The sequence below is a fragment of the Tenrec ecaudatus genome, chromosome X (assembly GCF_050624435.1).
Source record: "Tenrec ecaudatus isolate mTenEca1 chromosome X, mTenEca1.hap1, whole genome shotgun sequence".
Taxonomy (NCBI): Eukaryota; Metazoa; Chordata; class Mammalia; order Afrosoricida; family Tenrecidae; genus Tenrec; species Tenrec ecaudatus.
In genome coordinates, this window is record NC_134548.1 from 151,596,039 (window position 1) to 151,623,515 (window position 27,477).

Consider the following 27,477-nt stretch of genomic DNA (forward strand, 5'->3'; position numbering starts at 1 on the left):
TGTTGTGAACCAGGTCCTTGTGTTTAAGTACTGTGACAACCTTCTAAGTGGTGTCCCAACTGCCTCCTGAATTCCTGCTACCCACCCACAGCAACTGCCCCCATTCTATCACTCCGCTCTCACATGCCCATGGTATCAAGTCTCACTCGCAGTGCCTGCCATTCAGAGATCTCTAGAGCCATGGGGTATTTTCATTGGCTAATTTGCAGAAAGGGACCATCAGGCCTTCATTTTTAGACTTAATTTTAGAAATTCCACTGAAGTCACCACGGTGACCCTGGAAGTATTCGAAACGCTGGTGGCATAGGTTCCAGCATGATGGTGACAATGAAGCCACCAAAGGACAACACACTGACAGACCAACAGGGCTGTGGCTGTACAAACTTGGATCTCCTTATTTTACCACGGGGCCCCTGCACTTCATAACTGTATCTTTCCTCCCTAATGAGTATCTCCCCTTTCCTGCTGCCAACCCTGAGAACATCATTGAACCAAAGGAAAATCAGACGCAAGAGCAAGGTCAACTAGAGACCTGGGAGAGGAAAGGAAGTGAACTGAACATGGTGACATTCCATTTAGCGTGTGTCTTGTGGGGGAGGATGTGACAGAAGGTGCTTTAAAGCTGCTATTAGATAATGAGACCTTGCAGAAGGAAGTGGGGAGGGTGCTCAAGTGTGACCTTCAGTGGTTGATTAACCTGAACTCGACCAAGATGGTTTGATTTAAGGTGGCCAGAAGTTGCCGGAAGCGCTGCTGTTTAATTAGAAGTCCCAGGCTCTGCATTTCTGGCTCTGCAGAGCAGAGCCCACGTAGCTAGGCATTAGACAGCAGGGGAATGTCTAGCCTTTCATAGAGCCATAGCATTGAGAAGAGGCAGATATATGAGAATGGCGTGGATCTCTGAGCTCTGAGGATCGAAGCTCCTTGCTCTTTTTGGTAACAGTTTACATGTATATATAGGCACTGTGAACTCCATTTCAGAGTGATGTGTTTGAGTTTTTTGTTAGAAGTATATTTGGACTTTTGGTGGTATAAACGACTAATGGGTTCAGCTCCTAAACAATTAGTCAGGGGTTCAAGTCCACCCAGAGGTGCCTCGGAAGAAAGGGCTGACAATTTACTTCCGATAACAGCCATTTAAAACCCTGTGGAGTACAATTCTACTCTTGACACCCATGGGGTTACCAGGATTCTGAGCCAACTTGACAGCAGCAATTTCCATCCTTTATAAAATGCAGACTTTTAAAAATGTTTTAAGTCTGACTTGGTAGGAAGGAGCCCTGGTGATATAGTGGTTACATGTTGGCCTTCAATCCGCAAGCCCAATAGTTCACCAGCTGTTCTATGGAAGACAGGGCTTTCTTCTCCAGTAAAGAGTTACAGTCTCTAAAACTCACAGAGGCCTGTCTTATAGGGTCACTATAAATCGGACTTGATGGCAAATGGGTTTGGAGTTTGTTTTTTTGTCTCATATGCAGGAGCCTTGGTGCTATATTGGTTAAACATTGGGCTGCTAACCCTGAGGTTGGTAGTTTGAAGCCACCACCCATTCCAAGAAAAATGTGGCTTTCTACTCCTGTAAAGAGTTACAATCTCGGAAACTCACAGGGACAATTCTACCTAGTTCTATTGGGTTGCCATTTGTCAGAAGGAACTAGATGGCAGTGAGGGAATTTTTTGTTGTTATTGGGGCTGATAGATCGTACCATCTAATGCCATGTAAATGTGGCAAATGTGTCACTTTAAGAAATCTGCAAATAGTGCTGGACTGCAAGGCAGGAGACCTGGGTCGCTAACTTGAATGTGCAACTAAGAAGACACATGACCCTGGGTTAGTGACTTAAATTTTATAGTGTCAGTTTCCCGTTAAATGTAAAATGAAGAGATTAGACTAGGCTATCTACACTGCTCCTTCCTGTAAAGCACAGGGGAGCATTTGAATTGTATAGCTGAAAGGCCGGAAGTGGAAGCACTGGGCTCAGACTCTACGGCGATTTCAGCATTGCTTTAGTTTCCCTGCAGAGTACGTTTTAGCAGACAGCTCCTGGGTGTGCATGCTGTGCTATAACACACACTTCCTGGTTTAATTGGTAAGCGCCACTCTGAACTTGTGATGCCTTTGCTGTTCGTTGCAGACCGTTGACTGTTCAGGACAAACCCTGGGCCATGATTACCTCTGAGGAGAGTTTTGCTGGGAAGAGACACTAACTTTGCAATGCTGTTGGGTTTTTGTTTTGTGGTTTATTTGTTTTGGTTTTTTTTTTCAGTAGGTACGCATGCTACTTCTCTTTCTTTTTTTTTTTTTCTGTTTTTCGGGACTAAAGAGTTTATCAGAAAAGTTAATACGTTACCAAAAGTCAGGACCAACAAACAGTAAGGAGAGTCATTGGTCTCCTAGCCCAGAGCCAAGTCTCTCTCTTCAGTTCTCAGCTTCTCGGCCATTTACTACAAAAAGTCTCTCTCTGGTTCTCAGTCTCTCAGCCATGTGGTCCCTTAGCCTTTGCCTCCATGGGCCAGGAAGCCAGCCTGCCTGTCACTCTGTCCCACAATGCCAGGGTCTCGGGTCAGATAAGGAAAAGGTCCCCCATTGACTCTTCACTGCTCCCCCGAGTCTCCTAGCCACTTCAGACTGAGATCTTGAATGTGCTCTTCCTGGGTCCCCAGGGTTTCTCTCTAGTCCTTTTAGGCAGGAAGGGGTGGAAGGGGGAGAGTAACAACAACTGACCAACCCCCTCCATTAGTGTTGCACACAGCCTACTTGAATAGTCACATCCAATCATCTTGTAGGAGTTACAGAGACCTGGACGCAAGTGGTTGTGGTTAGGCGCCATCAAGTCTGTTGCGAACTGTAGCAACCGTACCTACACAGAGCGGACTGGAACATTGCCCATTCCAAACCATCCTCACAGTGGTTCCGATGTCTGAGTCCATGGTGGCAGCCACTGTGTCAATCCATCTCCTCGAGGGCTGCCACTTTTCTAATTAAAAAAAAAACACGATCCAATTTTTGGGGATTATTATTTATTTTTTAAGGATAATCCTGGGGGAAAAAGATGCTATTGAATACACGAGGGCTTCAAAACACTCACGGAGGCGTTCCATTTCCCTTTCATTCTATTTCCCCATGAATTTTGAATCTTCTTCAAAATTGGAAAGTAAAAAAGAAAAGAAAAACAAAAACATTCTGCCACTTCACCTATTCCAAGGCTTTCTGCCATGTTTGGGTGACTTCGTTTCATTCCTGTCCTGGGTATTTTTCCAAGGCCACCTTTGTGAACTTTTATTTTGCCTGGAATCCTCATGGTGGGCAGTTCGAAATCACCAGCAACTACTCGGGAGAAAGATTGTGCTTTCTACTACTCCCATGAACAGTTAGAGAGTTAGCGTCTTGGAAACCCCCAGCAGGTCACTATGAGTCAATATTGACTCCATGGCAGTGAGTTTGGGTTTTCTTTGTTTTTTGAGGGCCCCGTGAATTGAGATAAACATGGTGGCAGTGGATTTTGTATGTTTGTTTTTGGTGTTTAGAAAATATGTCTCCTCAAAAACAAAAAGAATTCCTTCTCTTGGAAGGCAGAATCTAAACACTTGATCACGTGCTCCGTACAACAGTGCCACACACACACACACACACACACACACACCGCCCCCAATAGGTATTGGTGAATAGCTAAGTCGGTGTCTGACCATTTCTATCTGACCACATTTGGTAACTCCTTTGCAGCTCTCGGATGTTTCATCTTCAGTAAGGGTGCCGTTGACTCTTGAATGGCGAATAAATGTTCTAAAATCCAGTTTCCACCTGTTTATCATCCACGGGAGAAGATCAAGTTACTTTTGATCATATCTGACTTGCACGTGACCTCTGAGTGGTGTGCTGATACAGAATTGTGTCTGAACTCACTGACATCGGGACTGGAAACCAGTGAAATGTATTTTGCAAATATATTGAGAGCATTCCTTATCATTAGGTAGCTGCTAAAACAAAAGCTGCTCCTTGTGACCCACAGCGGCGGGCTGAGTGTCCGTAAACTCCAACTGTAAGCCGTTTCTTTGCCCAGTGGCCTTAAAAATATGTGGTCCTGAATCTTTAACCATCTGCTGAGAAAATAAGTCAGCAGGCCTCAGGTGGTCAAATATGGTTTTGTAATATATTAGGGGATCAGTCTCTTAAGAATTTTTTTCCCTTAAGGCCTTTAAAATTTTTTTCTAAGTAGAAGACTCAAGTAAGCTAGATTTCTTTTATGTGGTCTTGACTGGCCATGCTTCCTGAAGCATGTGGCCGAAAATTGGTAGACTAAACCACAGGATGGTAGCCTTCAATGTTCCCAGGAAGAGAATGCAGTTACTCAAATAAAGTGGACTTGGCAGCATGCAGACAGGTCAGGACATTATTAAACAGGACTCTTGGGGGAAAGAACGTTGAGACCAGGGGCCCTGGGCGAGCTGGCTATGGTGCAGAAACCAGTCCTCTGATCGGAACCGCCTATGGGAGTAAGCTGGACACACAGATTAATATGATGGCGCCTTGAAACCTCAAAGTGTGTCAGCACCTGGAGAGGAAGCCACACACACACAAAAGTGAAACTAGGCCAAAGCGCTGAAGAGCATCAAGGGGGGGAAGCACCGTGTCAGTCAGGGTCAGAAAAGGAAAACCAAGGCGTTTTAAACGAAGGTGTAATAAGCAAGACATCTCCATTCTTTTTAAGAATTCACCATCTTCCTGGGGTGGGCTGCACGATTGTAACAGTCGCCTTTGGAGGACTGCTAGCTGGACACAAAAGGAGCCCTGGGGAGTGGCGAGGGTTAAACCCTCAACTGCTAACTCAAAGGACGTTGGTTGGAACCCACCCAGTCGCTCCATGGGAAACAGACCTGGAAACCCTTCGTGGCAGCTCGACTCTCACACGGAGTCGCTACGAGACGGAGTCAACTAGACGGCCCCTACCAACCACAGCTGCACACACGATTTACAAAGACATAATGCCCTTTTAAGGTTTGGCCTCTGTCACAGGGATAGCCAAGTTAGGTCCAATTGTGTATGGTGGTCATGTTCTGTTTACCCAAGAGAGCCGAGTTAGAATTCATTTTCATTGTGAGAAGAAACTTCTTGACTTTGGAAAGTTCTAACTTGCCCAAATATTTGGTATAAGGCTGAGGGGAACAAAAAATCATTTGTCTCATTAGGAGACAGCTCTGGTGGGAAAATCAGGGTTTCTTATTTTTATATGTCACCCTGTCTGTGGGTGGTGACAAAGATGTTAGAATATGACATTGGAGAATAAAGTGCACGGGTTCGAGAATGCGGCTGAAATGGATTTTTTTTTCACGTTGGTTAGGTTGTTGCCGAGCAAACATCCCCCAGACTTGTGGAGAGCAGATGGCACAAGGAAAACACTTTCTCCTTCAACAAGAGAAAAGATGGCCGGGCTAAATGTAGACTCTTGAGCTTTAACGTGGGACACGTGGGAAAACACTCAAGGCCTTGCACCATCTAGAAGAGCCCAAGGTCCTGCTCTCATTGACACACGTTCCACTATTTTATTAAAGGAAGGTCTGCATAAGAAACCTTGTGGATGAGAGGAAAGCAGCCTGGGTAGTCAGTAGGTGTGGATTTCAGTCCCGGAGACGGCCGACTAGTAGTGGTCTGTGTGGGGCTGTGTATGACCGCAGTGAGTCAGTGCCGTGGCCCAGCGCTGGGACGGGGCAGTTCTATGCAGAGAGGGTCTCTCACACTATGGACAAGTGCCTAGCTTGGGAAAATCAGTGCTATTGGAGGATTCGTTTGGCTCTTTGAAAAGATCCACCAGGGCTCCTTTTTTTTTTTTTTTAAATTTTAACAATTTATTAGGGGCTCATACAATTCTTATCACAGTTCATACATATACATACATCAATTGTATAAAGCACATCTGTACAGTCTTTGCCCTAATCATTTTTTTCTCCTCTTTTCTTTTTTTACATTTTATTAGGGACCCATACAACTCTTATCACCATCCATACATTCCCTGCCCCAATCATTCTCAAGGCATTTGCTCTCCACTTAAGCCCCTTGCATCAGGTCCTTTTTTTTCCCCTCCCTCCCCTTTCCCCCCTCCCTCATGTGCCCTTGGTAATTTATACCTCATTATTTTGTCATATCTTGCCCTATCCGGAGTCTCCCTTCCCCCCTTCTCTGCTGTCCCTCTCCCAGGGAAGAGGTCACATGTGGATCCTTGTAATCAGTTCCCCCTTTCCAACCCACTCACCCTCCACTCTCCCAGCATCGTCCCTCACACCCTTGGTCCTGAAGGTATCATCCACCCTGGATTCCCTGTACCTCCAGCCCTCATATGTACCAGTGTACAGCCTCTGTCCTATCCAGGCCTGCAAGGTAGAATTCGGATCATGGTAGTTGGGGGAGGAAGCATCCAGGATCTGGGGGAAAGCTGTGTTCTTCATCGGTACTACCTCGCACCCTAATTAACCCATCTCCTCTCCTAAACGCCTCTATGAGGGGATCTCCATTGGCCGAAACTTTGGCCTTGGGTCTCCACTCTGCACTTCCCCCTTCATTTAATATGGTATATATATATATACATATACATATATATACACATATATACACACACTTATCCTTTTTAATAAATAGCACACACCCTGTTATTGCTGTTAGTTCCCATGGAGTCGGTCCCCGGCGCATGGTGTCTCCTTGCACAGTGGGATCTGGCCAGGCCCAAACAACTGCAGGTCTCTCTCCTGGAAGGTGATAATTCTACCACTGAACCACCATGGCCTCCATCTTCCTCAACCCATTGCTGTTAAGTCAATTTGAACTCATGGCGAGCCCATGTGTAATGAAGTGAAAAGGGTCTGGGTGGCTGCCTTGGATGTCATCTTTTTTATATATATTAATTTTATTTTATCAGGGGCTTGTACAATCCATACCTATATCTATTGTGTCAAACATTTTTGTACACATGTTGTCATCATCTTTTCCAATACTTTTTCTTTCCACTTGAGCCCTTGGTATGAGCTGTTCATTTTTTATTTTGTCCTCCCTCCCCCATGTCCTCTGATAATTTATAAATTATTACTATTGTTTTCCATGTCTTACACTGACCACTGTCTCCTTTTACCCACTTTTCCACTGTCTTTTCTCCTGGGATGGGAACCATACATCGATTGATGTGATCTGTTCCCCCTTTCTCCTCGGCTCACCCTTTCCTCACCCTCCTAGTATCGCTGCTCCCCTTACTGTTGGTCCTGGGGGGTTTATCTGTTCTGGATTCCCTGTGTAGCCAGTACACATGTTCTGGTCTAGCCAGATTCATAAGGTAGAATTGGGGTCATAATAGTGGGGGGAAAGGAAGCATTAAAGAACTAGTGGAAAGTTAAAAGTTTCCTCAGTGCAATACTGCACCCTGACTGGCTCATCTCTTCCTTGTGATCCTTCTGTAAGGTGATGTCCAATTGTCTACTGATGGGCTTTGGGTCTCCACTCCACATTCCCCCTCTTTCACATTTATTTTTTTTTCTTCTGGTCTCAGCTGCCTGATACCTGATCCTTTCTACACCTCGTGATCACACAGGCTGTTGTGTTCTTCCATGTGACCTTTGTTGTTTCAGAGCTAGATGGCCGCTTCTTTACCCTCAAGCTTTTAAGACCCCAGACGCTATATCTTTTGATAGCCAGGGCACCATCAGCATTCTTCACTACATTTGCTTATTCACTTGCTTTGTCTTCAGCGGTTGTGTAGGGAAGATGAGCATAGAATGCCAATTTAATAGAAGAAAGTATTCTTGCATTGAGGGAATACTTGAGTGGAGACCCAATGTCCTTCTGCTACCTTAATACTAAACATTATCAATATAGGCACATAGATCTATTTCCCCATCCTCATATAGAAATATATTTGCATATGTACATGTCTTTATCTAGACCTCTGTAAATGCCCTTTGCCTCCCAGCTCTTTCCTCTATTTCCCTTGACTTTCCTCCTGTCCCACTAACATGCTCAGTCCCCACCTGGGTTACAGTTACATTACCCTTGATCATGCCTTACCAGGCCTCCACACCCACCTTACCACCAATTTGGATCACTTGTTCCTTTGTCCCTGGGTTTGTTAACACCACTTCCTTTCCCCCCACCTCCCCCTATCCCCTGTGTCCCCGGAACTGTCGGTCCCGTTGTTTTCTCCTCCAAATGTTCATCCAGCCTATCTTATTTAGATAGATCTGTGGAGATACTAACATGCACAAAAACAAGACAGAGCACAACCAAGCAACAATATACAACAAAACAACAACACCAAGCCAATGACAAAGAACAAACCAAAACACAAGAAAGAAAAGCATGTAGTTAGTTCAAGGATCATTTGTTGGCTTTTAGGAGTGTTTTCCAGTTCAGTCTGTTGGGGCACTACTTCCTGGCCCCAAAGTCCACCTTCGACATCCCCTGGGGACCTTGCCACTCCATTCCCTTGCTGTTCCGCACTCCCTCAGTGCTTTGTCTCGGTGTGGGGGGATCAGGGCGGGATCAGGTCGGGCGCAATTCCCACACTGTGTCTCTGGTGTTCTCTGTAGAGCTATGGTTCAGTGAGGGGTGTCATGTCTCATAGTGGGGCAGGCCATGTGGTCCTCTCTGTGGACTGGTTGCTCTAATTGGATCATTGTCCTTAAGGCCTGGTGGGCCAGGATGTGCTCTACTCTCTCCTACTCCCCCTTCACCTGCTCCGGTGTGCTCCGATCAGATATGTCCCTCTCCCGGAGCTGCAGATTCAGTACCATCCTTTGAAATAAATTCTTCTGCGGGGAGGGCCAGTCATCCACTTAGTAGTTGGTACTGGGACCAGCCCCTCAGACCTCTCCGCTGGTTCCCTACTCCACTCCGGAATGTTGCATTTACACCTTGGGGCACTGGGTTGAAGTCTGGTCCCTCTTTCCCTATGGAGATATAAACAATACCCTCCCTTGGGTGGGTTAGCGCCCCGTGCCTCTGCTACCCATTTCTTCCTTATTTTCATCAATTTTTTCCTTACCCCGCCTCCTCCCCAGTAGTCTACCGTGTGCATCCCTGCATTTGATCTGGGCCCTGCCATAGAGTTTGTTTTTTTATAGAGAGTATTTAGTCTGAAAGATTAATGAAGAAGACTACTAATAATCAGCACACATTCTTAAATGTTGATGCATTCATTGCTAAAGTACTGCCCAGATCATATCTCAACCGGTCACTAAATACTTGTTGCGAGGATTAGTTGCCATTGGTCAATGTTGCCTAGGGGACCCCATGTGTGCAGAGAAGTACTGCTCCTTGGGGTTTTCTAGGCTGTGACCTTTCACACAGAGATTGCCAAGTGCCTCTGTGTGAATTTGAACTGCCACCTTATAGTTGAGTGCTTCCGGCCTACACCACCTAGGTTATCATCCAAATCAAATGATCCACTAATGTTTCTTTAATCATACAGTGGACTACCATGTGGCTCTTCTAGAGTCAACCTTGTTATAGATAGAACTATTACATAAGGTTTCTGTGTGGAAGAAAGGTTGCTAAACCAAGAAGCCAAAACCAAAAATCAAAGTGAGCCCCGTAAAGTGACATTGGAATTATGGACCCCACTATTCCCAAGTTTGTTCAAGCCAGAAACCTCAACTGGTGCGACCCTTTCTCCCTCAACATCCCTCTAATTAGCTACTGAGTCTTTATGATGCCATCTCTGAACTATGTCTTTAATCTTAACCTCTGCTCCAGCCCCGCGGCCCGCGCCCAGGCTCGCTTGCGCCACTGTTCTCAGGAGCCATTGCAAAACACTCTCCGCAGCTGTGTCCCTGCCTCCAGCCTCAGCCTCTCCTCCACCCCACAATTTATTCTGCACCAACCAGCAAAATGGGTTTTCTGAGATGCAGATCTAATCATGCCACTCACCTAATTAAAAATGTCAACTGATTCCCTGGGCCAGTAGATAAAATCCAACTACTTAGCGTGGGGCATGTACAAAGCACCTGATGGGGCGCTCCCAGTGCATCTGATCAACCTAGCCTCCTGCCATGCACACAGAGTAATAGATAATCGCATCGCTGGCAGCTCACCAGTGAGCCTTTATGCACTCTCTGTTCCTTTTCTTTGGGCTGCCCCCTCCAGCCCTCCCCAGCATGAGGGAGTCTCCTGATCTCTCCATCCTGTCACCAGGCCAGTTGCTAGGCTATCGAGTTTTGAATAACTAGTTGTTTTTTGGTTTTGCTTCCCCCAAAGTAAATCACCACACCTTTCTTCCAAGACACCTTCTGGATGGACTTGGACTGCCAACTCAGTGTGCTAACTTTGTACCACCACCCAAGAGATCCTCATCTTTTTTAGGTTTTTACTCACCTCTCCAGCTTCCTGCCACACAGGCGATTCTGACACAGAGAGACCCTGTAGGATGGAGGGGAGCTGCCTGTTTGGGTTTCCAAGATTTGCAGATCTTTACAGGAGCAGAAGCCCCATCTTTCTTTCTCCTAAGGAATGCCTCCTGAATTCGACTCAATGACTAGGGTTCCTTCCTCATCTTATTTTTTTTAATTAAAAGAACATTTTATTGAGGGGTCTTACAAGCCTTATAACAATCCATACATCAATTAAATCAAGCATATTTGTACATAGGTTGCCATCATTCTTTTCTAGACATTTGCTTTTTATTGAGCCCTTGGTATCAGCTCCTCTTTTTTCCCTCCCTCCCCCCACCGCGCTTCTGATTCCTTGATAAATGATTATTATTTTCATATCTTACACCGACCACTGTCTCCCTTCCCCCATGGTTTCAGTTGTTCGTCCCCCTTCCTCATCTTCTAGGGCTTTCTCAAATGCCCCATATTCTGTGAGAAACCTTCCCGAACTCTCTAGTCATTTGTTCATCATTCCTTTGTGACTAACGCTGTTATCTCCAACATGAAGCATTTGGCCCAACATATAGCATAGTTGCTCAATAAAAGTCTGTTGAATTAATAAACGGACTGTTGAATTAATAAAAGTGATGTTATCTTTTCGCAGTGCACCTTTTCTGTTTCAGAGTTGACAGCTGCTCTCAGAAGTCAGTGTGATGATTCAATCACCTGCTAGTATTTCTAGGTATTTTATGAGACCAATTGAAGTCAAGATTCTTCCTTTCCACTTACATTTAAGTTGTCCAGTCCAAAAAGATTTTCCTTGATCCAGAAGGAATTATTCTCATGTCCTACTTTTCCTGGGGATAGGGAACCACAGGGAATGAAGACAATCTAGCTAAAGCCAGGACGACAAGAACCCTGGTGGTGTAGTGGTTTAACATTGGGCTGTGGTCTGCTAGGTCACTGTGAAAGCACCAGCACCTCCAAGGGAGAAAGATGGGGCTTTCTAGTTCCATAAAGAGTTGTTCTTAAAGTGCCATTGAATCGGTTCTGACCCATAGCGACCTTATAGGCACAACAGAACACGAAACCCTGCCCTGCCCCGCACCATTGTTGCAACTGCTGTGTCAGCCCATCTCGCGGAGGGAATTCCCTTTTTCTCCTCCCATCCACTCTATTTACCAAGCATGACGTCCTTCTCCAGGGACTGGTCTCTCCAGACAACATGTCCAAAGTATGTGAGACGAATTGTCACCATCCCTGCCAATAAGGAGCACTCTGGCTTCCCATCTTCCACAGATCGGTATATCCTTTCAATCATTACTGTCTCCGAAGAGTTACAGTCGGCCTTGTCTTAAAGGGGTCGGCATTGACTCCACGCCAGTGAGTTGGGTTTGGTTTTCTTGGAGCCAAGGGGGAAAAAATACCTGGAAAGGTTTTACATTTTAAAACCGTAGACCCTTTGTCCTATAGGATATGTTAAGATTTAAAAAAATAATTTTTAAAGCCCATCTTTCATAGAATTCCAGGATTTTAGCCCGGACCGTCTCCTTGAATGGTTAAGTATAGTGTACGTTTTGGCACTAGGTGGCGCCATTCCCATAGGTTATAACGGGAATAACACTCGTTCTACCCCCCCCCCCCCCACTCTGCAAGCCCTGCTAATCGATTTTTTCTTGCTTTTCAAATGAAGATTTTTAGGTCCTAAGAAACTGAGAGGTTTGAAAAAAAAAAAGAGCAGGTTTGTTCAAAGTCATATAGACTCATAGATTGTAGAGTCCAGCCTGATAGCCTCCACCCCTCCAATCTACCTCTCAGTCATTGTACCAAATCCAAATGAAAACAGCAAAGGAAAAAGAAAAGATTTGCTGTAGTTATATGGATAACGGGCACTTCGCCTTCAGCCGAACATGAAATTTAAACGATTGCATTTATTGCTACACTGCTTGCTCTTGCTAGCCAACCCCCCACCCACACCCCCGTCTCCACCCCCTGATACTGCCCTGGTTGGCAAGATTGCAGCATTCAGCATGTCACGCCGCTGAGCCAGGACGGTTTGTCAGGTGTGCTGTCTGTGCTGGCCCTTGCTGGCCTGCCTGTTCCTCTATGACCTGCCGTTGGCTTCTCCGGTTGACATTTTGTGCTGCTTTGTTTTTATAGCAATCATGGCTTAAGGAGCAGGATTTTACAAGCCAATCACACGTGGCTGGCTGCCTTTTACTTGCACCACTCATGGGCCCTTTACTGCCGTGCAGAGGCCCTAGGAGGTGCTGCTGTTTTGCTAAACCTTGTCTTTCTTTCTCCCCTTATTCTAGATCGCAGGCTGTCTGGATACTGGAAGACGCCTCCAAATGACTTAGAGTCCATTCCTATCATTACCCCTCCATTCCCAATGAAGAGTGTTTATGAGGCAGACCCTTGGTTAGAACAAGTGGTGCAATCGTTCAGTATCTGGGTCTATCGAGGACCAGGCATTTGAAAATAATTACCCCTTACTCCATGCTCCTCCTCAGCGTCGGGGCAAGGTAACAGGTGCTGTGGTAGATGTGGTGGAGTCAGAGTAGAAGACTCAACCTCTTGAACCATAATGGCCCTTCAGTCATAATGGATGAACACTTTTATTCCCCTGGAGTTCTTTGCTTTTGAGCATTAGAACTGGCAGGTCTTTCTGAACCTGGTTACTTGACCACTCCTGATGTACAACAGAATTAGGTGAAAAAGAAAGGAAGAGGAGAAAATAAACCAAACCAGTTGTCACGGAGTTGACTTGACCCGTGGGAACAGCTATTCGGTTATTAGAGGTTTGATACTTGCTGTCTGCACTTTACATATCGTTCGTTGGATAAATGAAAACTTCATTGCAAATGTTTGGTTTTCAGGCTGGTTGGAAGGAAAACCATGCAACATTCATGAGTGAACTGAAACATCTTCAGGCTTCTGGACTGACTACTCTCGGTCAAGCTCTGAGATCCTCATTCGATTTGTTAAATCTCAATAGATTAATTTCTGGAATAGACAATTATGGACAGGTAAAACTTTTGTTTTCTTTTTGTGAATGCAACTCATTATTTTGATGGCTTTGGGTAAAAATTTTAAGTGGGCCTGGTTACCAAGTTTTAAAATTTTTTTAATTTTCAAAAGCTGCAAAAGGAGGTTCATATACTTTTGATTGCAAATTTAAAAATTAGTCCTCTTTGTGGGTGTTGTATTCAACTGGGTTACAAAATGCCGATCTTAAACTAACTGAAAATGGGAAAAATAAATTGCTGAGAACTGTTGAAGCAAGACAATGGAAGAAAAACTTTCCATGTCTTTGACCCTCCCTCCCCACCCCTCCCCTCCATTCAATGAAAATGTTCTAGACCAGCGGTTCTCAACCTGTGGGGTTGCGACCCCTTGGGGGGGGGTCAAATGACCCTTTCACAGGGGTCGCTTGATTCACAGCAGCAGCAAAATGACCACAATGAAGTAGCAACAACAATAATTTGATGGTTGGGGTCACCACAATGTGACTAACTGTATGAAAGGGTCGCGGCATCAGCAAGGTTGAGAACCACTGCTCTAGAATAAGAGGAAGGCAGAAGAGCATTTGCTGCTGTGACTGCGGTTGCTGGTCACCGTGACATGGTTCACATCAGGTCATAGGACATACACCACTCAAATTACCTGTATGTGGCAGAATTTCAACTTAGATGAATTAGCCATTTGTGCCCCCTCTCCCCCAATGTATTTCTATTTTCATTTCAAAAATGAATTTTGAAACAATTTCAGCCTAAAAATGTTATAAAAATAATGTAAAGAATCCCCGTCTAAACTTCACTGAGATATTTATGTGGTTGTTACTGCCACCGTCATCTCTTGGACCTCATTCGTTGCTGATTACTTAGAAATCAGAGTGGGAGTAGGCATTGATTTGAATATTATACAGTAAACCTGTGGAAACCAGAGTCTCCGGAAGTGGGGGAAACCTGCCAGAGGAGGAACATGCAAACGTTTCCTGCTACAAGGAGCAATAAGAGGGCACACTTGGACAGCGTCGGGAGAGTTCTGTTACATTCTTTTAGGAGATTGCAGCAAATGTCATGAAGCACAATGTGTATACATGGCTGATTAGAAAACTAATTTGCTCTGTAAACTTTCACCCAAATTGCAATACAATGTGTTTGTTTTAAAATGAATGATATTAAAGTGGTAAGACTGCACCCCGTCAAAGACCGAACGCATAGGCAATGTGGAAGTACAAGGTAGCCATGTTGAATTTCTGGCTCTTTGTCATCTGGGGAATCCCTCCATTCATATGGAAAGTCGCCTCTTCAGGAATTGTCCCTTTGATTCCCACTCACTTTGGTCTCTAGCAGACCCCTGATGGTGTACTGGGTTATTCATTGGGCTGCTAGCCTCAAGATCAGTTCAAAACCACCAGCCACTCCACGGAGAAAGATGAGGCTTTCAACTCCCAGGAAGAGTTACAGTCTCAAAAGCCCACAGGGACAGCTGTACTCTGTCCTGCAGGGTCACTTTGAGTTGGGATGGACTCGATGGCAGTGAGTTCCTCATATTTCCCTTCTGATTCCTTGAGGCAAAAATAAATATTTATCCAAATAGCTGAGATTACTACCAAGGTAAATGTCAACTTTGTATTACTATACAGCACTCTAATACCTTTTCCATGTATTTTAGGGTCGAAATCCATTTTTTTTAGAACCATCTATTTTAATAACTATCACAGATGGAAATAAGTTAACAAGTACTGCTGGTGTTCAAGACGAGGTAAGATGAATTTATACACACACACATGCATATATATATAATTTCATTTAAATGGCAGGGAATATGCTTTTTCCCCCTCCCCCGTGGGAAGCATCACGTATTTCTGGTTCAAAATAAGTTTTATCAAGTCTTCAATCTTGGTAATCCATGAAGGATTGCTTCATATGATTGCGTTACATGAAAGAAAAGCGAACCCTTTCACTATGTCTTCATTTGGGTTTGGGCTGTTAAACTGAACCATCTCAATTTTTGCTTTGACAGCTTTATCTTCCCTTGAATTCTCCTCTGCCCGGAAGTGAACTAACCAAAGAACCTTTTCGTTGGGATCAGAGGTTATTTGCCCTGGTCTTGCGTTTGCCTGGAGTGACTTCTACTGAACCAGAGCAGCTAGGGAGTGTGCCCACGGATGAGTGTGCCATCACACAGATGTGTGAAGTCACCGGAGGTAATGGTGATATGAAATATTTCTGAGAGAAAGAAGTCAGGGGGAGAGGATGTCAGTGTAGAGTCAGCTCCTACTCACGTCATATATATATATATATACATATATATATTACAATGAAATGAGGCCTAGTTCTGTGTCATCTCCATGATCGTTGGTGTGTTTGAATCCATAGCTACTACTTTACACCCTGGTAACTTTGAGAGGGGCAGCAGTTTGAACCTACCAGAAGCTCCATGGTTGAAAGATCTGACAATCTGGGTCGCTAGGAATTTCAATTGACTTGATGGTCCCCACCCAGCAGCAAAAGCAACACTCGATAAAATGTAGCTTGGGAGAGAAATCTCCTAATTTTCATTCAGCTCCACATCTCATCATATTTTCCTTCAAAATAGTTATCAGGGATTTAGTTGAAGTCTGCTGTTTAAGCTCATCGTGGTGTATGTAAAGTCCTTTGCCAATGGAACAAGGATCGTTCCAAGTCAGATTTTAGGATTTCAACTGCTGCTATAATTTGATACTATTTTATTCGCTCAAACTTTTATGATTTGTTTTCCTCCCTGGTATAGGCCGCTCCTATTGTGTCAGAACGCAAAGAATGCTGAATCAATGTTTAGAATCTTTAGTTCAGAAAATTCAGAGTGGTGTCGTCATTAACTTTGAGAAAACGGGACCAGATCCACTTCCTGTTGGTGAAGGTACAGTAGATATTTATTTGATTTCATTTCCCCCCCTTAAGTGCGACATAAGCAAAATGGCCAGTGTTCACAACCCACATGTATTTGGGTGATTGTAAATATTCATCTAAAACACCTCTCACGAAAGTAATAATAATAGTAGGAATAAATATGGTCAAGAACAAACAGCTAAAAAAAACGGCTGTCATTCAACCATTGCCTTTGTGTACGGGCTGGTGGCTGAATTCTCATCACTTGAATTTCATGTTGAGTCTTTCTAAGAAAATTCTCTTCTTTTCCCTGGTCCGCGTTTGGGGATGGCACTGAGCCACTCTAGTTACAAACTGTGTGGAGATTGACCATGAACGAACGAGCGGTCTGGGGTTGGGCCCTGTGAGTGCCAAAGGCGCACAACTGTCTGTGTTTGGTGTCTGCATGGCTGCAGCACTTTATGTTTCTGCAGGAACTGCGAGTGCTCTCCCAGCTCCTGTGCTGGGATTTCTCAGGCTAATTTTTCATTGCAGAATCAATCTCTCTTGCTCGCTTGCTCGCTCGCTTTCTTTTTTCTAAATCAGATTTTACAGAAAGCTCAACATATAAAAAAACAACCTGAGGTACTTTTGGAATCCCTGGGTGTTACAAACACTGACACGCTACCCAGACGTGCCTCGGAAGAAAGGCTTGGTGCACTAAATCTGAAATCGCATATTTGCAACATTCCATCTACCTTTAAATTAATTTGGATAGCTTTTATTTTTGCCTCTGTTGTCACTGGGTCTAACGCTTTATTGAGGGATCTCCTCCCCCCAACATAGTTGAGATACAGACGTTATATAAATGGAATTTGTGATGTATTCTTGTCAGATTCCAAAATGAACAGTGTCACTTGCTGAATTTGGTAATTGAATTCTGGAAAAATAACCATAGTGTTCTGGTGGGTTTAATCTAGGAAGCTAAGACATAGAAAATGTCAAACGGACTATACTATAGCTTTCCATATCCCTGCAGATTCTGATGGTGGGTGGAGCATACATACAGTAGGGGGGCGGTTGAGAGGTTGGGTCTTGGATTGGGACCGAAAGGAGGTAAAAGAGCTGCCAGGAACCACCTGCAGAAATCCCAATAGAGTTACATTTTACCTGTTCTTCCTCGGTTTTCGACATTTTTGTTTTGGTTTGGAGCTGAAAATCTTTTACAAGAAGCCCGGCAGCTGTGAACATCCATCAGGCCTTCATCTGTCGTGTGTTTAACTTTCAGATGGGCTTCTGGATTCGTCGAGGCCAGGCAATCCCTATGCTGCTCAGCCCTGGCACAGCTGTCATAAACTCATTTATGTACGACCCAATTCTAAAACCGGCGTTCCTGTTGGACACTGGCCAATTCCAGAATCGTTTTGGCCAGATCAGAATTTACCTTCACTAGTAAGTGTCCTCAACAAAAGGTAAACATCATTCTGTATGTTGCCGATTACATCAATGTGCTGATCACAGTGAATGTCGTAGAAAAATTTCGAGGCTTTTAAGACATGCCACAGGCATGGCAGTCTTTCCTTTGCCTTCTGTCACTTGCTCAAAGTCTTCACGCATGTGTAATAACAAGAAAGGCCTTCCCTCTCTTCTGTCACGTGAATTGCCTGCTTTGGACGTTCTACTTGAGGCTCTTGTAATCTGTGACTTGGTTTTGACAGAGCAGCTACCTTGATTTGCACGGCAAACACAGTGTCGAAATCGTACTGGTAATGATTAGCATGCTCAGCCTCTGGAATTCAAAATGTGGCTTTCCACCACGTCTAGCTTCTCAGAGCATGCTCAGTGTTGAAGTCATTCTACTTCATGAAACGAATAAAACTCTGTGGGCCAATGATTCTTCTTTTTGTAGCCAACGAACAGCCACCAAATAGCACGTAGGTGCACAAGGGGAACAGTGCCACTAGGGGGATCCCCACACCTTGGAGTATTAGCAATTTGAAATCCCAAGGGCAGCATTTCCCCAAGGACAAAACTCGGAAGGGTCAGGCAAGAAGGAGGAATGAACACAAGAAGCACAGGGATCAGGTGTGGTGAGTGATGTTACGTGGAAGGGATTGTAAATCATGAACAGAAACAAGGTGTGTATGAATTAGTCAATGGACAAGTGATTTGCTCTGTAAACCGTCGCCCAACTCACAATAAAAAGATTTTTTAAAAATGTCCCAAAGCAAGGACTTAAGGAACTCTGGTGGCTCAATGCTTAAGCCTCAGCTCTTAACCCGCAGGTCAGTGGTTCGAATCCACCAGCCATTCTGTGGCAGAAAGGGGGAGCAGTCTGCTTCTGGAGAGGTGACAGCCTCAGAAGCCCTGTGGGCAGGCCAGTACATAGCAACAGCAAGAAAGCAGACTTGTCTCTTGGTCTGCACTGTGTTTTTGGGAAGAGGATTTGATGTTATGGTTGCTCCTAGGACCAGATGCATCGCTTTTCCCTCTGGTGGGATGTCGGTGCCCAGTGATACGGGAGGCTGCCTGAAACCCACTCTGTTTTGCATCTTCCGCTGTCCCCCTACCTAACAGGAAAATTATGCCTGAGAAGTAGATAAAAAATGTATCACAATTCCTCCTGTCTAATGTTTTCTACATTGTAGAAATTTCTAACCATGAATTACACTTTTTTCCTGGATTACTGATGGGAGGTTCTTGCCTTCCTTCAGAAGTAGCCATGGCTGGCCTTTCAAGCATTTCAGCCCTCACTGTGAAGCTAACTCTCCCCCTTCATTCTCTCCGAGTTGAAAGATGTTACTCCTGTCATGCCTCTGTGCCCTGCTATGCTCAGCTCCTTCTACACCTTAAGAAAATGGTTTTGCTGCCCATTTATTTCATTATTGCTAGCAGTGGGGCTTCATTTGTGTCTTTATTGCCTTTTCACATATACAGATCCAGGAAGTCAGAAATATTTCACCACTCAATGAAAACTGAAATCAAGAAAAGCTAGACTAGAAGAAATAAATCCCCAGTCGTAATTCACATAGAGCTTGTGTTCCCATTCCTTTGCCTTTAAGAGCACATTTGAAGGCTATTTTTCTCAAACCCCAAAATAACACGTACGTTTATAAGTAACAAAGGTCAATGAGCATACTTTTCCACTTTCCTCAAGAAAACACATTTTAGCAGAGCCAGGTTCACTTTATAGGTGTCATAGCAAGAACAAACTGGACTGCTGTTTGCCTTTGTCCTGGAAGCTCGCCCTATCTCCCTACATTGCCCGTGATAACACTCGTTCCCTATAGGACGCTCTTCGTTCCTACAAAATAAATCTATTAATAAAATAGATTCTCAGAACTGGACTACAGGTCTGACTGTTTCCATGATGTGCTCCTTCTTCTGTCGTGAGCCTGGAAGAACTGGATGGTGCCTTGCTGCCATTACTAAACATTGTGATGAGGAACAAGATAGATGGATCCTGATCAGAAGAGAGGAGAACTTTGAATTCTGAAAGACTCCAGACTTACTGGGCCCAATGGGACCGGAGGAACCCTTAAATCTATTGCTCTGAGACACTCTTCCCTTCCCCCTGCTTCATTATATTCTAAACCTTCAATCAAAGCTATTCCCTGAAGTCATCTTTCAACTAAAACAAATCCCAGCTTAGCTTCATTAGAACATACTGATTTGCCTTGAATATTACACTTTTTTAGAATATATATATATGTGTGTGTGTGTGTGTCTATATATATATAGCCAAATTGACAATGGTAACTAAATTGTAGGTAAGAAGTTTAGGGGCCAATGAGTTTAAGTGAATGATAGCAAAACAATTGGAGTAGACACCGCAAGATTATTAACAGAGTGAAGAATCTAGCCAATGTCTCTTGTGGACATTGTTGAATTAGTACATGTTTTGCTCTGTGTATTTTCATACATCACACCCCAAATTAATCAAATAAAACAGCTTCTCCATTTATTTTCTCTAGGACACGAGCCTATGCAATCTGGGCCGATGTATCCCAGCTCCACCTAGGGAATGCCTGGGGACGTGAGACTGCTGTAAACACTCACCTGAGTCCTGGAAATGGTCTCCATGTTGTCCTTTCTGTGCCTTTGCTAATTTTCATCTCACTTCTTAGTGATAGAAACTCTTTCATGACCCCATTATAAAGTTCCACATAGTTCTTTCTCACTAGAGTCTGGACATTGTTCAAAAGATGGAAGGCAGGCACTTCTGGAAGTTCCAAAGGAGATTTGAACTTCAGGATTCGGCCTGTGGATTACAATGAATCCTTACATTATAGTCAAAGCATGGTTAACTTCATTAAAATCTCATTATGAATGTTGTACCTTTTCCTCATCCCATTACCTAGAAAAATCTGAATTTCTTTCCCCATGGAAGACATTGGTGATGCCTAAGGATCTAGTAACCCTCTTTCTGGAAGCACCGGGGTTGAAAGCAACAGACAAGGGGTTGCAGAATTGTCAGCAAAGGAAGCTCACTTGATAACTGACCTGCTCTTTCCTCTTCCCTTCTAGCCTCCACGAACATCTCATCCAGTTGTGCGGTTCTCCTGTGTAGATTGTGAGCCAATGGTAATAGACAAACTTCCCTTTGACAAATATGAACTTGAACCGTCACCCTTAACTCAGTACATCTTGGAACGCAAGTCTCCTCATACCTGCTGGCAGGTACTTGGGCATACCTTGTAGTCAGGGGTCTATAACCACGCTGGGATATGGGAATTCTTAAAAGAACTTTCAAAGGTTAAACTGGAAATAATCTGGCTGAGTCATTTAATACTATTTCTCACAAATACCGTCAAATAAGAAACAAGGCCATGCAAAGCATTTCAGACCGATAGCGTAGCATATTATACATTCCCGTTGCAGGCTGTAGACTATGAGGTAATGTAGGTATTGAAGAGTCTGAACCCTACCAATGGACTCCCGGGTAAGAATCCCTGACTTGAAGGCAGTAGTGGTTCCATGGTAAAATCCTTGTCTTCGGTGCAAGAGACCTGGCTCGCTTCAATTTCTGGTCAATACACGGCCTGACTGCTAGTGGAGGTTTGTGTCTTGTCACACAAGTTAGATCAGAGCTTCCAGACTAAGATAGACTAGGAAGAAAGGCCTGGCAACCTACGTCTGAAAACCAGCCACTGAAATCCCTATGATCACAAAGGTCTGGTCTGTAAGCAGGATAGCCTAAGACTGGGCAGCATTTTGTTCTGTTGGGGGGCCAACTCGATGGTAGCTAACAACAGCGGAACTAGGATGAAGTCCTATTCAGATGTAGCTTCTGCAGCTGAAGCAAGGTTTTCAGCCCTGAAGATTGAACTTGGCAGATTGGAAAGACTGGATCTTTCTGGCAGAGTCATAAGCCCTGAAGTTAATGTTTATGTTGGTGTAATATAATAAAACACTTCTATGAGGCAAATTCACAGAGAGAAACTCACAGGGGCTGTTCTACCCTGGGCTACAGGGTCGCTGTGAGTCAGCATCGACTCGATGGCATAGAGTCACTGAGGTCCATACATTGATTCTCCCAGGTGTTAAGCTTCCATTTGCAAGCTGGCTAATAGGTTTACTGGGGATTTTATTTTGTGAAAATCTGGGCACAGGGTTTATATTTGTATACACCAAGGAAGTCTTATACAGTGACGATGTCTGTTCTATTTATAAACAACAAAACTATGCTGCAGTTAGTAATCATTAGTTTTATTTACAAAAGAAACGCTTTCAGACTGCCATAATTTTCATCCCGATGTGTGTAGTTATTGCTATTAGTTGTCTTTAGGTGACTTAAGCTCTACCAAAGTGAGAAAACCGGACTGAAAAACAACAAATGGCTTAAAACAAGGATGTAAAATTGCTAGTGTGGGAATTGGGAAGGGAATTCCAGAACACTTCGTTGTGTTCGTATGGAGCCTGTTCATAGGCCAAGAGGTGCTTGTTTGAACAGAGCAAGGGATGCTACATGGTTTAAAGTTAGGATGCAGGGGGTATAGCCTTTCATCATACGGACTCAATCTGAATGCTGAACAACAAATCCAAGAAGCTAGACTTTACCAAGAAGAATGTGGCATCAGGATCGGAGCAAGGCTTATGAACCACCATGGGATACAGTTGACACGCATAGCTTGCTGACAGTGAGGCGGCCTGGAAGCACTTGCTGAGGAAGATAAAAGCCTCTATAGCCTTCAACATAGATTCTACCTCAATTAAAAAAATTAAAAATCCTCACCACTGGATCAAAGAAACAATGCCATTATAAATGGAGGAAAGATTGACGTTGTCAAGGATTTCATCTTACTTGGATCCACATTGAACTCTCATGAAAGCAGCCATCAAGGAGTCAAGTGATGTATGCCACTGAACAGATCTGCTGATGTCACTTTGCAGACTATGATGCTCCTGATCCAAGTCATGGTATTTTCAATCACCTCATATACATGTGAAAACTGGACAGGAGATACAGAAGGCTAGAGAACAATTGATGCCTTTGAATTCTACTGTTGCCAAAGAATACTAAATATAATCTATGAGTCAAATCTGACTCAACGGCAGTGGGTTTGGTTTTGGCCAGAAGAGCGAACACATCTGTCTTGAAAGAAGTACAATGAGAATGTTCCTTAAAAACAAGAATGGCGAGTCTTTCTCTCACATATTTTGCACATGTTGTCTGGGGGTACTAGTCCCTGTAGAAGGGCAGCACACTTGATAGAGGGTCAATAGTAAAGAGAAAGCCTGTCAATTAGTTGGATTGACACAGGGGCTACAACAGTGGGCTCAAACATTGTAACCATCTCGAGCATGACGTGGAACTGCTGGGCAGCATTTTGTTCCATTGTACACTGAGGTCACTATGAAGCAGAACAAACTCAATGGCACCTAACATACAACAGAAGGATCTCACAAGCAAAATATTGAACACACAGAAGCGATGACATGTTGTATGATTACACTTTATATCCGTTTAAGCACAAGTAAAACTTACTTTCTGTGTTGGAAGTCAGGATAGTGTCTACAAAAGGACACACGGCGGTTTCTGGTCCGATTCGGTTTCCTAACCTGGGTACTGCTTACATGTGTGCATGAACAGACATTTGGCTCACTTTTCGTTAAATGCATTTATGCTTCAATAGAATTCATGGGAGGGTGGGGTGGGGGGAGTGCCAGAAATTAGAGATGCAAACTTAAAATCAAAATGTGAGGTCTGAATTTATAGGATGAAAAAAATTGTTTGCAATGAAAGCAAATAAATAACAAATCATACTCTCCCTCTAAAACAGCCCCTCTTTTTTGTCCAGCAAGTTTCTTGTAAACCTTCTCCAAGAAATCCTGTTCTCATTCCCTGCACCTTCCCTCAAATATGCCACATGTCTTTCCCCTGTACCGTATGTTACTTTGGTTTAGAACAGTTTTCATGTGATGAATTAGTGGGAGGGAAAAGGAATATGATGAGCCAGGAGCCAGGAAATTTGGCAAAACCATAATGGAGACTGGATTCTAGCCCTCGTTCTGCCACCAACTATGCGGCTTTGACCCAGACGCTCATTTGCTCTGCACCAGATTGTCTCTAAAGATTCCTTCCGAAACCAAAATTCTATGAATATGTTGAGTAAGAAGGTCTTTGGAAAAACTCCAGCAGTTTAACCCAAGAAAGAGAGGGGAAGAAATAAAGAGAGAAAATAAACAAAAATGTGCCAGTGATTTTCCTTTCACAGGAATCATAGGTCTGATTCTGTATATGGGGGTCTCTTAAAATTATTTACGATTGATTATTTACCCCTCCCCCCTCTTCCAATATGCACCCTCAGAAAGTAGGAAGATATATAGGACATAATAACACAATTATCTTGGTTTCTATTAATTTTCACCTTAAGACATGAAGTCTATCAATCACCGTGTTTTAGCATAACTTAGTATTTTAAAGAGTCATAAATTACATGGGAAAACTTTATTCTTAGCTATAAGGAGCTATCGAGTTTAATTATATCTCATTACATCAGTGGTATGAAAGACTAGCAAGTTAATGGATTATGTTAAATATCAGGGTTTGACTTTTGTCTTAAATTATCTTGCTGAAAGACTTTAGAAAAGGCAATGTGTAGATCCCTAATCCGAGCTCTGGTGATGTAGTGGTTACCCGTTGGACTAAACCACCAGCACCTCCGAGGAAGAAAGAGACCCTCTACTCCCATAAAGGACTACAGCCTCAGAAAGCCATAGAAGCAGCTCTATCCCATCCTATGAGATCATTATGAGTCAGAACGGACTCAATGGCAGTGATTTTGGTTTTGGTTTAGGTCCCTAATGAACCACCATTTGCCAGTGTGCCATTTCGTGGTGGCTTGTGTGTTGGGATGCTAGAAGTTGTGCCACCAGTATTTCAAATGCCAGCAGGGTCATCTATGGTGGGCAGGTTTCAGTGGAGCTTGTAGACTAATGTGAACTTTAAAGAAGAGCCTGGCGATCTACTTCCAAAAATGAGCCAATGCAAATCCTGGGGATTCCAAGAGAATGTTGTCCAATATAAAGTGCTGGAAGATGAGCCCCCTGGGTTGGAATTGACTCCGTGGTAGACCTAGCAATGGACTCGAACATATCAATGCCACAAAGCTGCCACAGGCCTGGGCCACATTATGTTCTGTTCTACAAAAAGCCACCACGTGTTGGGCCCCTTTCAAGGGCTGTCAACAAGAAGTCCCTAAAAATGCACACCATTGTCCTGATTTGTATTAAAGAGTCTTAACATGGAATATGGGGAAACTTAGTAGCTAGATGACATTGCAAACAAATCAAGTGTCTAGGGACATCCGAGCATGTGAAAATATATTAAATCCGGAATCTTGATAAGGAATAAGATGACAGTCATACAGAATAATGATGAATGTTTTCATCATTATTAAGTGTTTGCTGTATGAGCATAACTTAGAGGAGAAAGCGTCTTCCAGATTGAACCGAAGCATCTCGTTGTTACTCTACAATAATGTTTAGCAGTGTCTGGCTTACAGTAATCTACACAATAAACACAGCATTGAATGAAAACTCAATAAATGGAGCAACAAGGGGAGTCGAACAGGAAGGGGTAAACACAACTTAATAGTAGTTCATATCAGGACTATTTACATCAGCCTTTACCTGGTCTCTGGTTTTGTGAACAAGGGCTTTAGGCATGGGACCTTGTGCCATTGAGATATTAATTTGTTTTCATAGTTGGTATCCCTCAGCGGTATTTCAGCTTCCCTTTCTGTTGTGCTAAGTAAGTGAATATTTGGGGGCCGTTTTTGTTGCCTGTGGTCTCTGAAAGGCTATTGCACAGTGTGCAATATTAGGTTATATTAAGCTTCATTTCTTAACATAATTGATGAAGACATCCTAACCTAAATATTGCTTTATATCTAGGCCTAAGCGTAGAGTAAGTAAGCGCTGTTTCGAGGTTTGACTGGGCGGTGAATCGGGCCACATGTGGTTTTGGAATCCCGTATGTTGGGCTTTCTTTGAACTCCGTATGGTCCTAACGCCATCTGATTTTCCGTTCTTGCCAGGTGTTTGTTCCTAACAGCGGAAAATACAATGAGCTTGGATATCCTTTTGGTTATTTAAAAGCCAGTACAACCTTAACTTGTGTAAACCTCTTTGTGATGCCTTACAACTACCCCGTTCTACTCCCTCTTTTAGGTAAGTGCACCATGTGCCATTTATTCATCTTTCCAATGTAGCGAAGCTTAAAACTGGGTCACAGCCTAAGCATCTTCAGTGTAGCCAAGGAGTAGTTGGTATCAGGAGATAGAAAGTCTTCCCGCTGATTTGTAATAGAGGTTGCATGCTGTTTCTGTTTTGTCTTGTTATTGTTCATTGTTGTGTGATTCTTGCTGTGCTTTAGGTTGCAACGGCCAATCTCCCTCCCCCAGGTTTAAAAGCATGTAGCTTTTTTATAGGCCAGTTTGGGCCAAAATGACTGTGGATTGAGGTCAGTCTCCAAACACCACATGTTTTTTCTTCAGAAAGTAGGACTTCCATGGGGGACTTGGCTTCCATTCTTTTCTCCACAGAGGAAGCCGAGCTGTTCAAGTCAGGGCCATGAATTCAAAGGAATAGGTGCAAAACAGGCTGCGGTTCCCACGACAAAATTGTCAAAGTAAACATCCTAGAAGCTATGACTCAGATACTACTGAAAACGCCTGAAGACTGGTTTTGGTTTTGTTTTTCACTTGACAATCCACCTTTTCTTAAAGTCATAAAGTACACTGTGGTGTTTTTGTAAAGTTGTGACCATTTGATTTGAGGGGGTTTCTAAATGTTTGCGAAAGGCACCAGGCCTGTACTAAGTTTTCAGATAGTCATTAAAACCATGACATGGTTTTTCATGCCCTAAATGCTACATGCACTTAGTGTACTGAAAAATCAATATTTACACTTTTTTCAAGTTTACGAATGGATCATCATAAATATATTCGCATTTTGACTAGCTTATCTACTCTGGTTCGTATTCTAGGATCTTCTAAGAGTTGACTGTCACTGGGGTAAAATATAGATGTTTTGAGATTAATCCTCTTGAACACACCTAAGTATCTTTACTTCATGTGTTTATCAACATTTTTTATATGTGCCTTTATGACCCCGGCTTCCACAACTGTAAAGTGCAGACTAGATAATTTTGACTTAGACTCTGCTATCAATAGTATTTTTATAATTTTTAAAAGTAAACATTAAAAAAAGATAATCATAGATTCACATACAGTTATAAAACACAGTTCAGAAAGTATCCGTGAGCCCTTTACCTAGTATTTCCCAGTGAATATCTTGGAAAATTATAGTGCAAGATCAAAACCAGGATTTTGATTTTGACACAGTCAAGATACGGAACAGTTCCATCAACAAGGACCCCTCATGTTTAAATCACACCCAAAGCCAAACTCACAGCGACCTGACTCAGAGCAATCCTATAGGACAAGGTAGAACTGCGCCTGTGAGTTTCCAAGACTGTAACTGTTTACAGGAACAGAAAACCCAGTCTTTCTTCCATGGGACAGCTTGTGATTTTGAACTGCTGACCTTGAGGTTAGCAGGCCAATGCATAACCACTGTGCTACCACCTCATGTTTAACAAACCCAAGCTCACTTCCATGGATTCCATTCCCACTCACAGCAACCCTGTCGGATAGAGTAAAACTTCTGTAACTGCTGCTGTAGGTTGCTGAGGTTCAGATTGTCCACAGAGATGACCCCAGTTTCCTCAGCATTAACCCACTGTCTTCCATCAGCGAAAGTTAACAAA

General features: G+C 43.5%; 1 protein-coding gene across 1 annotated transcript in view; it reads left to right on the forward strand.

The window, feature by feature from the left end:
- Positions 1-27,477, forward strand: part of LOC142434277 (integrator complex subunit 6-like) — a 65,416-nt gene that overhangs the window by 15,197 nt on the left and 22,742 nt on the right. The window contains exons 3-9 of the mRNA XM_075538992.1: positions 13,224-13,373; positions 15,025-15,114; positions 15,376-15,559; positions 16,126-16,254; positions 17,491-17,654; positions 20,730-20,882; positions 25,745-25,877. Of these exons, the coding sequence (XP_075395107.1) occupies positions 13,224-13,373; positions 15,025-15,114; positions 15,376-15,559; positions 16,126-16,254; positions 17,491-17,654; positions 20,730-20,882; positions 25,745-25,877 (1,003 nt within the window). The remainder of the gene's footprint in view (positions 1-13,223; positions 13,374-15,024; positions 15,115-15,375; positions 15,560-16,125; positions 16,255-17,490; positions 17,655-20,729; positions 20,883-25,744; positions 25,878-27,477) is intronic.